At 40.5% G+C, this 12474-nt stretch overlaps 1 protein-coding gene and 1 pseudogene across 1 annotated transcript; one reads left to right on the top strand and one right to left on the bottom strand.

Annotated features, from left to right (window-relative positions):
* Positions 1-12474, top strand: part of LOC127659767 (protocadherin gamma-A2-like) — a 138840-nt pseudogene that overhangs the window by 47399 nt on the left and 78967 nt on the right.
* On the bottom strand, positions 4711-10717 carry LOC127659516 (protocadherin Fat 4-like). The gene is given in 4 exon segments (XM_052149374.1): positions 4711-7092; positions 8333-8792; positions 8794-9067; positions 9070-10717. Coding segments are annotated over 4 exon segments (4752 nt in total). The 5' UTR covers positions 10706-10717.

Genomic DNA, 12474 nt, shown 5'->3' with positions numbered 1-12474 from the left:
AATGCTACAGAATTATTATTCATTAACATTTATTCATGAAAATAACCTTCTAAAGTGTAACGGATATACAGTATATATAACACCAACAACAACAACAAAAATAACTGACGTAAAAATTTTTTATGGTGGTTCAACTCAAACTAAACAGTAAAAATTTAGATTTAAAAAGATTTAAACGATGACGACAATCATACTACTATTAACAATGACAAATCATACCTCAGAAAAAATAGCTGTATCTGCATCAAGCCCTTCAAGATCATCCACAGAGGACGGAGTCTTTTTCAGAGTCAGGTCAGAGGTCAGCGTGCCCTCATTATAAGATCTGATGAACTTGAAGTCACTAGTGCGCGAGCCCGTGGTCAGATATGCGTCATAATTGTAAGTGCTGCGGAGAGTTCCCGCGCCCTCCACGTCTGCGTAATTTGGAGGGAGATACGCGCTGGGAATGGCTACAGCTCCATCAAACAACAGTCTGGGCTTTCTCCTGCGACAAAACCTCACGGCCAGGATGATGATGATGAAGGTGAGGAAGAAAGTGGAAACGGACACCAGCGCGATGATCAAATAAAACGTCAGTTTGGAGCTGCTCTCGTCATGAGACATGTCTTTCAGTTCTGGAACTTCAGCCAAGTTATCTGATATCAGTAAATACAATGCGCACGTGGCTGAGAGAGAGGACTGTCCGTTATCTCTAACGGAGACAATCAGGTTCTGTTTCATGCTGTCAGATTCAGAAATGTCCCGCTGCGTCCTGATCTCTCCGCTGTGGACACCGATAGTGAAAAGTCCCGGATCAGTCGCTTTAATAATGTGATACGAGAGCCACGCGTTCTGTCCAGAATCCGCGTCCACGGCGATCACCTTGGAGACCAGGGAGCCCGCCTGCGCAGCTTTGGGGACCATCTCGGTCATCAAGGAGTTCCCTTCCGGAGAGGGGTATAATATCTGAGGGAGTTGTCATTCTCATCCGTTATGAAGACACTCACGGTCACGTTACTGCTCAGAGGAGGAGACCCGTTGTCTCTGGCTAACACGAGCACTTTGAAACTTCTCAACTGCTCGTAATCAAACGACCTCACGGCATGAAGGACCCCGGTGTCTCCGTTAATGGATAAAAAGGAGGACACCGGTGCGCCATTGACCTCAGAGGGCAACAGAGAATAAACTACAGTGCCATTCTGTCTCCAGTCCGGGTCTGTAGCTGATACTGAACAAATAGAGGAGCCCGGTTTGTTATTTTCTTGCACATTAGCTCTGTAATTCTGCTCCTCAAATACAGGTGGGTTATCATTCACGTCAGATACAGTGAAGTGAATATTCTTAGTGGAAGATAAAGGTGGAGAGCCCTCATCAGTAGCAGTAATTGTGATGTTATAATCAGACACCAGCTCGCGGTCTAATTCACCTGTGGTCACCAGAGAATAGTAATTTTTGATTGAAGGGACGAGTTTAAATGGGACGTTTTGCTGAATGGAGCAGCGCACCTGTCCGTTATTCTCAGAGTCTCTGTCCTGCACATTAATGATGCCAACCTCTGTACCGGGTGACGCGTTCTCGGGCACGGGGCTGTTCAACGACTTAATTACTATAATGGGGGCATTGTCATTAACATCCGTAATTTCAACCAGTACCATTGAGTAAGAGGATAAACCTGAAGCATCTTTAGCTATAACGCGCAACTCATACGCTGATTTCTCCTCATGATTTACAGCTCCAATAACAGATATTGCTCCAGTCTTGCGATTTAATACGAATAATGTCTTATCTTCATCAGAAACATGGCCAAAAGCATATGTCACTTCTCCATTTTGTCCCTCGTCAGCATCAGTAGCGCTCACAGTAACCACTACAGTATCTACAGGAGAATTTTCAGGCAGACTGACTTTATAGACGGCCTGACTAAAGACTGGAGCATTATCATTAGCATCCAGTACAGTGACGTGTATGGCTACAGTACCTGATCTCGGTGGAGTCCCGCCATCAACCGCAGTGACAATTAAAGTGATCTCCTTCTCCCGTTCGCGATCCAACTCTTTATCTAATACAAATTCGCTGTATTTTCCTCCAACATCGTTAGATTTAACCAATAAAACAAAGTGCTCATTTTTTTCCAAAGAGTACGACTGCACTGAATTCTTCCCTATATCCGGGTCGTGCGCTTCTTCCAGTAGAAAACGCTCCCCTTTGTCCGCCGATTCCCTGATTTCCATTCTAATGACAGCCTCATCAAAATGTGGATCGTTATCATTTACATCTTCGATGTGTAAACTGATTCGATGCAGCTCTAAAGGATTTTCCAGCACGAGCTCCTGTTTTATAACGCACGAAGATTTCTTTCCACAAAGACTTTCTCTGTCGATCCTCTCCGCTACGATCAGTTCTCCAGTATTCAGATTAATATCACAGTATCGTATTCTGTTACCTTCAGTATCAATACGAGCCTTTCGAGATGATAGTCTGTTCACATCAAGCCCGAGATCCTTCACCATATTTCCAATCACAGATCCGCGTTTCATCTCCTCCGGAAAAGAATAACTCACGTCTCCATAAGCGCTGTGCGCCACCATGACACAAAAGCATAGCGAAAGCAGTGAAATAAACCTTCCGTTTCTCTTCATTCTAAGATAAACATATGAGCCCACCCAACGTGTCAAAAATCTTTTGTTTTTTAAGAATGTAATTTCACTAATATTTGTAGGGCAAACATAGGTATATAGCATACGATCCAAAGATAATATGTCGACTACTCCTCTCCTCTCTGGATCTAATAGCCTTCAGTGTATGACACAACAAAGTGGGTGGGAAGACACATTTGTTTGTTCTACAAAAGGTAAACAGCGACACCATGAGGCTTTATGGAAAATTGAATTAATGCTACTCTATTAAAATTAATTGCGTAGTACAGAAATACTGTCTGAGAATGAAATAGAGATAGTTGATGTGATGCTATAAGTAATCATCAATCATTGAACGATATGAATTTATCCTCGTTTTGCTAACTGAAAGCAATCAATGTACTTAAAGCCAGTAAGGCTGCAAATAAGACCCAGCCTATTTAAGCACCACGGACAGCAACACAAATGAGTTGAAATCAGTTAATACAGGACTGACAAGTATGACAGCTACACACTGGACAAAAATGCTAGCATGCTTTCAATCTTAATCACATTGTGTGGATAACACACAAATGATAAGATGTAATGCACTATTAGTAGAAAAGACACTGATTAACCCACCGATAAACACCCAACATAAGCAAGCACACTTATGGAATAGGTTGGTTGACAGGAAGTACTTTTGGAAAGTTAATATATATATGGAGTTGTGATATGCTCTACGTAATCTAAACTAGCATTTGTTTCTAATTATTTTACAAATATGCATGCAGCTTTTATGAGCTCATACTAATGAAGACCATATGGGACATTTTAACTTTTAAAAATGCATTTGTCACACCGCAATATAAATTACAATGAATCAGTGAAAGCAAAATTAGATTAAAATGGTGAAAAACAGAACTTAAGATATACACTTTCCCTTTTACATTCTTGTACATGTTAACTTCAAATCTTGATGTTGAAAAAAGTCAATGGACACGTTATGCAACTCACACACAAATGATCCTGTTAAAGCAGATGGGTAAAGGTGGGCCACGGTGTGTTTGTATCCAGAACATTTGGCTACTAACAGAGAACTAATTTTATATGCTAAATATTTAAACTCTTTTAAATATGCATGCAAGACTGAACATATGCAAGGATACACTTACAATAAACCATTATTTCAAAGAAGTTGTTCTTTATCAGAGCAGCCGTTGCATTGCTAAAACAAACTACTGAACAATTAGGAGAAATGTCACAGTCTATTTCCACAGTGACTTCATAGAGCAATGACTCCAGAGTCTGAATAAAACATCTTAAACTAGGAAATCATATAAGATGCCGTCACACCGTGTATATAAATACCAGACGCACTGAGAAAGCAAATAACTGTGTAAAAAAAACAGTTTAGCACTTTGGATAAAATGGAAAAAATAAATATTAAAAACACAATAGAGTAAATGATCAAATCATATCTGCTTTTCATATGTGATGACTTCAACCAATCATAATAAAGTAAATCAAATGATAAATTAATCACATCATAGCCTATATCACTGTGTTCACACTGTGAACACAACAGATGTCACAAACTTAGCACCATGGACAGCAACGTGCGTGAACATTACATCTACACTACAACACATGTGTTCTAATGATGTTTACAAACCAAAATAAATTTGGTTATTATGTTCATTAAAATATATAAAGAAATAGAATATAATGTAAATTATAGAAACACTTTATCCAATATATGTACTGACCATTGCAAGGATTCCTGCAATTTTGTACCATTTATCATGTGATTCTCTAGGAATGTAAAGTTTTTGTTACTTAGGGAACTTTGAACAAAGCAGAAACTATATAATTAACAATTTGCAATAAGTCAACAAGAAATATATTATTTTGGATTGCGCAATAGGGAGAAAGAGAGGGTGAAAAAGCAGTAATAATTTTAGAAGCAAAGGATAAAAGGAGTATACGTGAGAAATCTAACGGGAAAAATAATGATAATCATTCAAAATTTGGTCTAAGCATTTCAGTCGTTCCAGAGACTGAAGACTCTAAAAATTGAAAACTGAACAATACTACAATTAAGAATAATGCATCATACCTCAGAAAAACTAGTTGTATCTGCATCAAGCCCTTCAAGATCATCCACAGAGCACGGAGTCTTTTTCAAAGTCAGGTCAGAGGTCAGCGTGCCCTCATTATAAGATCTGATGAACTTGAAGTCACTAGTGCGCGAGCCCGTGGTCAGATATGCGTCATAATTGTAAGTGCTGCGGAGAGTTCCCGCGCCCTCCACGTCTGCGTAATTTGGAGGGAGATACGCGCTGGGAATGGCTACAGCTCCATCAAACAACAGTCTGGGCTTTCTCCTGCGACAAAACCTCACGGCCAGGATGATGATGATGAAGGTGAGGAAGAAAGTGGAAACGGACACCAGCGCGATGATCAAATAAAACGTCAGTTTGGAGCTGCTCTCGTCATGAGACATGTCTTTCAGTTCTGGAACTTCAGCCAAGTTATCTGATATCAGTAAATACAATGCGCACGTGGCTGAGAGAGAGGACTGTCCGTTATCTCTCACGGAGACAATCAGGTTCTGTTTCATGCTGTCAGATTCAGAAATGTCCCGCTGCGTCCTGATCTCTCCGCTGTGGACACCGATAGTGAAAAGTCCCGGATCAGTCGCTTTAATAATGTGATACGAGAGCCACGCGTTCTGTCCAGAATCCGCGTCCACGGCGATCACCTTGGAGACCAGGGAGCCCGCCTGCGCAGCTTTGGGGACCATCTCGGTCATCAAGGAGTTCCCTTCCGGTGAGGGGTATAATATCTGAGGGGAGTTGTCATTCTCATCCGTTATGAAGACACTCACGGTCACGTTACTGCTCAGAGGAGGAGACCCGTTGTCTCTGGCTAACACGAGCACTTTGAAACTTCTCATCTGCTCGTAATCAAACGACCTCACGGCATGAAGGACCCCGGTATCTCCGTTAATGGATAAAAAGGAGGACACCGGTGCGCCATTGACATCAGAGGGCAACAGAGAATAAACTACAGTGCCATTCTGTCTCCAGTCCGGGTCTGTAGCTGATACTGAACAAATAGAGGAGCCCGGTTTGTTATTTTCTTGCACATTAGCTCTGTAATTCTGCTCCTCAAATACAGGTGGGTTATCATTCACGTCAGCTACAGTGAAGTGAATATTCTTAGTGGAAGATAAAGGTGGAGAGCCCTCATCAGTAGCAGTAATTGTGATGTTATAATCAGACACCAGCTCGCGGTCTAATTCACCTGTGGTCACCAGAGAATAGTAATTTTTGATTGAAGGGACGAGTTTAAATGGGACGTTTTGCTGAATGGAGCAGCGCACCTGTCCGTTATTCTCAGAGTCTCTGTCCTGCACATTAATGATGCCAACCTCTGTACCGGGTGACGCATTCTCGGGCACGGGGCTGTTCAGAGATTTTATTACTGTAACGGGGGCATAGTCATTTATATCTGTGATATCTATGATAACGTTTGCAACTGATGAAAGTCCATTACCATCTATTCCTTCAACAACAATTTCATATTTGAACTCATCCTCAAAGTCGACTAACCCTATCAACCTAATTTCACCTGATTTGTGATCCAGTGAAAATATTTGTTTTGCCGTTTCAGTAATGTGACTAAATTCATATGTCACCTCTCCATTTTGTCCCTCGTCAGCATCAGTAGCGCTCACAGTAACCACTACAGTATCTACAGGAGAATTTTCAGGCAGACTGACTTTATAGACGGCCTGACTAAAGACTGGAGCATTATCATTAGCATCCAGTACAGTGACGTGTATGGCTACAGTACCTGATCTCGGTGGAGTCCCGCCATCAACCGCAGTGACAATTAAAGTGATCTCCTTCTCCCGTTCACGATCTAACTCTTTGTCTAAAACTAGCTCGATATATTTGATATCGCCTGTTTCAGAATTCACAACAAGAACAAAATTTTCATTCCTCTGCAGTGTGTAGCTTTGCACGGAATTTTGTCCTATATCTGCATCGCGAGCTTCATTTACACGAAAACGCGCCCCTTTATCAGCAGATTCACTAATATCAAGTTTGACTAAATCTTTAGGAAAAATAGGTGAATTGTCGTTTATGTCTTCTATTTGGAGATTAACACGATGTAATTGCAATGGATATTCTAGGACAAATTCGAAATAAATAAAACACGTCCGTTTGTCTCTACACAGGGCCTCTCTGTCCATCCTCTCCGCTACGATCAGTTCTCCAGTATTCAGATTAATATCACAATATCGTTTTCTGTTACCTTCAGTATCAATACGAGCCTTTCGAGATGATATTTGTTTCACATCGAGCCCGAGATCCTTCGCTATATTTCCAATCACAGATCCGCGTTTCATCTCCTCCGGAAAAGAATAACTCACGTCTCCATAAGCGCTGTGCGCCATAAGCACGAAGAACAAAAGGACAAACATCTGACCATAAAAGCAGAAGATTTGGAAATCCATTCTGGAAATATGCACAGACAAAACAAAATGCAAGAGAAAATATAATCTACAACATGCCGCAGAAGAGTAGTGGATCACAGAATCCGCCCTTGTCCGATTTTTCTACAAAGAGTCGAGCTGGAAGCCCCGTATATGACATCATCAACAGGGTGGAGAGAAGTAATGTGGTATTGCCAATGATATTGCAGGTGAACAGCGACACAAAGAGTTCAAGTGAGTAACTGCATAAGATTTAGTTCACAGAAAAAAATAAAAATAAAAAATGTTGAACGTGGATTAAGTGTGATATATACGCTACATACAGTATAATGCTCTCAAAAATCAAGGGCCAGTTAAAAGCTAAAATTATCATAGGGTGGGAGATGAGAAGAAATATATATGTATAGCTATGTGTATATTATTCCTATAAAAGTCACAGAGCTACAGAATATGACATGGCAGACCAACTTAAACAGCACAAAACACTGCTTTTACAGAGTCATAACTTGAAAAATAATCACACTACTTTTTTTTTTAAACAAAAAACGAGCCCATGACCTCTGAACGCATTTTTAATACAAATAGGTACAAAACATGAACTTATAAAGTGAAGGGCCATTTGACCAGACAATGTGTAAATAGAGGGGAATCTATAATCCTACCTGAAATTAATCACTTATTCCCACATCAAGCCCATACAAATCACTGCAGAGAAAATTAGAGGAATAACCCAAGATTTACAAATACATTATATGAAATTAATCATCAAGGAGAGGAAAAGACAACTTGACAAAAAGAATCAATAAATCACAAAGCAATAATCACAAACTTTGCCAAAGAGTCATTAAGAGTCAGAGACCACCACTGATACAGACACACAAACCAACCTTCAGTAATGAGTATGACTTATAAAGTTCTCTTATTGTTTAGAAAATACTTGAAACAAATGAAAATGTTGCAATATATACATATTAATGTAAATCAATGTACCTGACAACATTGGAGACTTTAAAGATTGCGCATTTACCTACAAAAATATTCACTCTTTTTTTTTTTTTTTTTTTTTTAAGACCACTGAAATGAGCCGCATGAGTCTAAGTAGAAAAACTAGTCTGTTAGCAGTGATTGCAATATAAAAGCCTACAGATATTTAACCTTTATGTAGATTTTATATATATATATACAAAAAAAAAAAAAAAAGTCAACAGTAAGGAATCATTAATCTTACCTGGGACGAAACACTCATTTCCGAATCAAGCCCTTCAAGATCATCCACAGAGCACGGAGTCTTTTTCAGAGTCAGGTCAGAGGTCAGCGTGCCCTCATTATAAGATCTGATGAACTTGAAGTCACTAGTGCGCGAGCCCGTGGTCAGATATGCGTCATAATTGTAAGTGCTGCGGAGAGTTCCCGCGCCCTCCACGTCTGCGTAATTTGGAGGGAGATACGCGCTGGGAATGGCTACAGCTCCATCAAACAACAGTCTGGGCTTTCTCCTGCGACAAAACCTCACGGCCAGGATGATGATGATGAAGGTGAGGAAGAAAGTGGAAACGGACACCAGCGTGATGATCAAATAAAACGTCAGTTTGGAGCTGCTCTCGTCATGAGACATGTCTTTCAGTTCTGGAACTTCAGCCAAGTTATCTGATATCAGTAAATACATTGCGCACGTGGCTGAGAGAGGACTGTCCGTTATCTCTCACGGAGACAATCAGGTTCTGTTTCATGCTGTCAGATTCAGAAATGTCCCGCTGCGTCCTGATCTCTCCGCTGTGGACACCGATAGTGAAAAGTCCCGGATCAGTCGCTTTAATAATGTGATACGAGAGCCACGCGTTCTGTCCAGAATCCGCGTCCACAGCGATCACCTTGGAGACCAGGGAGCCCGACTGCGCAGCTTTGGGGACCATCTCGGTCATCAAGGAGTTCCCTTCCGGAGAGGGGTATAATATCTGAGGGAGTTGTCATTCTCATCCGTTATGAAGACACTCACGGTCACGTTACTGCTCAGAGGAGGAGACCCGTTGTCTCTGGCTAACACGAGCACTTTGAAACTTCTCAACTGCTCGTAATCAAACGACCTCACGGCATGAAGGACCCCGGTGTCTCCGTTAATAGATAAAAAGGAGGACACCGGTGCGCCATTGACATCAGAGGGCAACAGAGAATAAACTACAGTGCCATTCTGTCTCCAGTCCGGGTCTGTAGCTGATACTGAACAAATAGAGGAGCCCGGTTTGTTATTTTCTTGCACATTAGCTCTGTAATTCTGCTCCTCAAATACAGGTGGGTTATCATTCACGTCAGCTACAGTGAAGTGAATATTCTTAGTGGAAGATAAAGGTGGAGAGCCCTCATCAGTAGCAGTAATTGTGATGTTATAATCAGACACCAGCTCGCGGTCTAATTCACCTGTGGTCACCAGAGAATAGTAATTTTTGATTGAAGGGACGAGTTTAAATGGGACGTTTTGCTGAATGGAGCAGCGCACCTGTCCGTTATTCTCAGAGTCTCTGTCCTGCACATTAATGATGCCAACCTCTGTACCGGGTGACGCGTTCTCAGGAATTGGATTACGCATAGACTTCAAACGTATCTCAGGAGCATTGTCATTAAAATCTGCAAGTTCTATTACAACTTTAGCGTCACTAGATAGACCAAATGCATCTTTTCCTTCGACGAGAAATTCATAAACAGTTTCGTCTTCAAAATCAAGTGATCCTTTAACTCGAATGTCACCTTTATTTGTATCCAATGAAAACAGCTTTCTGGATCTGTCTGAGATACGACTGAATTCATATGTCACTTCTCCATGTTGTCCCTCGTCAGCATCAGTAGCGCTCACAGTAACCACTACAGTATCTACAGGAGAATTTTCAGGCAGACTGACTTTATAGACGGCCTGACTAAAGACTGGAGCATTATCATTAGCATCCAGTACAGTGACGTGTATGGCTACAGTACCTGATCTCGGTGGAGTCCCGCCATCAACCGCAGTGACAATTAAATTCACCTCTTTTTGCTGCTCACGGTCTAATTCTTTCTCCAGCAGTAATTCCAATTTCTTTTCTCCGTCTATATTTGAATTAACAGCCAGTTTAAAGTGATCATTGTTCTGTAGACTGTATCTCTGCACTGCATTCTGTCCTATATCTGCATCATGAGCCGCATTCAAACGATATCGAGTACCTCGATCAGCAGACTCATTGATTTCAAATGTGATTAATTCTTTTGAGAAATGAGGGGAATTGTCGTTAATATCCTGAATTTGAACCGAAACACGGTGCAGCTCTAATGGATCCTCCAACATGAACTCGAATTGTAAAACACATGAAACCCTGTCGCCACAAATCTCCTCCCTGTCGATCCTCTCCGCTACGATCAGTTCTCCAGTATTCAGATTAATATCACAATATCGTTTTCTGTTTCCTTCAGTATCAATACGAGCCTTTCGAGATAATAGTCTGTTCACATCAAGCCCGAGATCCTTCGCTATATTTCCAATCACAGATCCGCGTTTCATCTCCTCCGGAAAAGAATAACTCACGTCTCCATAAGCGCTGTGCGCCATAAGCACGAAGAACAAAGGGCCAAACATCTCGCCAACAACACCGAAGCTTTTGCCAATGAAACGAAGTAGAAATTAATATCCTTAATAATACAATTTGCATGCAAATGAAAACAAGCACATTTAGAAAATGAATCCGGACGACAGTAGATCAATGAATCAGTCACCATCGACGATTTTGTGCAACGAGATGTGCTGCAAGCCCTGTGGATGACGTCACAAGCAGGGTGGAAAGAAGTGTAATGAAAATGTCAAAGGTTTTACTGGTGAACAGCGACACTATGAGTTAAGAAACTGTATAACATTCAAATCTCTGACATGATGACGTGGCGGAACAAGTGTTATTAATATTTCGCATAAAGAGCCAGTCAGAAAATGTCTTGCAGAGAGGGAGATAAACACGGAAAAAGAAGGGCTACTCCCTAAATTGCCATGGCAGGATACATTATGTGATACAAAGTCAGTACAGAACCATGGACAGCAACATTTCTCCCACTCAACACCACTTTAAATCCGAGTGAAAGGGCGCTAAAACATATTTAGCTGAACTGAACATCACCTACAGCAGATTTTAATTCCCTTTACAAGCAGATTCTTATAAAGGATTCAACAATCAGACAAACTAAACAATACTTAAATCACAAACATAAATTGCAAAGAAAGACAGAATGGATATGGAGAGACACACTGATGTTAAATAAAACTTTAAAAATGACTTTGACAGGGCGAGCAGTAAACAGAAAGGGGCCTATTTTACTTCAACTGTCTAAAGGATCACAAATGACTTCAGTCTCTCTGAATTCAGACATTGATGAAAAAACTTTCATAAAACAAAAAGCTCATTGAAACTTCTGACTGTTGCTGCTTTTCAGACTTAAAAACTGTCTTCACAATCTTTACGTCTCCCTAGACTTTCATACTAACGTCTAACTGTTCTACTATGTGACAATAAATAAGACATTGTTTCTTATAGTAGGCCAACACAAAGAATGTTTGCATGTTACACAATAAAGCTATAAATTAGGACTGCCAAATATTAGATTTATTGTTCAAAGATTTATTGTGCTTTAAAAAAAATAAACAAAATAATAATAATAAAAGGCATTTGCTTTTGATGCAGATGCTCTTGTACATTATAACTGTATTTCCTGTTGTGATTTCAAATGTAATTTTGTTTCTTTATTGAAGGAAGGGTCTCTATTGAGACTGAATGCATGATGTCAAAAAATTACATAAATAGGCAATATTAAACATAAAATGTTGACATATTTAGAAATGCATATTTATCACATTTACTCCTAAATAGTTTACGATAAAGTACCTTCCAAATCTCACAAGGTTCATAGATTTTATAAAACAAACAAACAAAAAAAACTCAAGGAGTCACGTGACACCATGTGTGTGTGAATGTGAGCTCTGTGCACTTCGCTAGTTTTAATACTTTTCATGTTATAAACTGGTGAGATTCGATGCTCCCTGATCCTTAACTGTTCTAGGAAGGCAATATGTCAAAGAATTAAAATTCCTCGGGCTCTGGACACATGAAAAGACACTTATGTACTCAAGCTGATGCCGCTGACAAGGCCGGTGAGCAGATTTGTCTGTAAAAGTGAAGGAAATTCGGCGAGAATTTGGTGTCGGCAGTGCTGACAAAGGTCGTTGCTGACTTGGAGGATCTTGCTGATATACGTCGATCGATCACTGCCATAGAGACAAAATTTACTGAGGTGGTTACAAGAGTGAGGGATGCCGAGAAACAGATTGATTATCTGGAGTCATCAGAGAAGGAATTAGCTTCT

This window comes from Xyrauchen texanus, chromosome 19, assembly GCF_025860055.1.
Source record: "Xyrauchen texanus isolate HMW12.3.18 chromosome 19, RBS_HiC_50CHRs, whole genome shotgun sequence".
In the NCBI taxonomy this organism is placed as follows: Eukaryota; Metazoa; Chordata; class Actinopteri; order Cypriniformes; family Catostomidae; genus Xyrauchen; species Xyrauchen texanus.
Note: the sequence above shows the minus strand (reverse complement) of the source record. Positions and strands in the feature narration are given on the sequence as shown.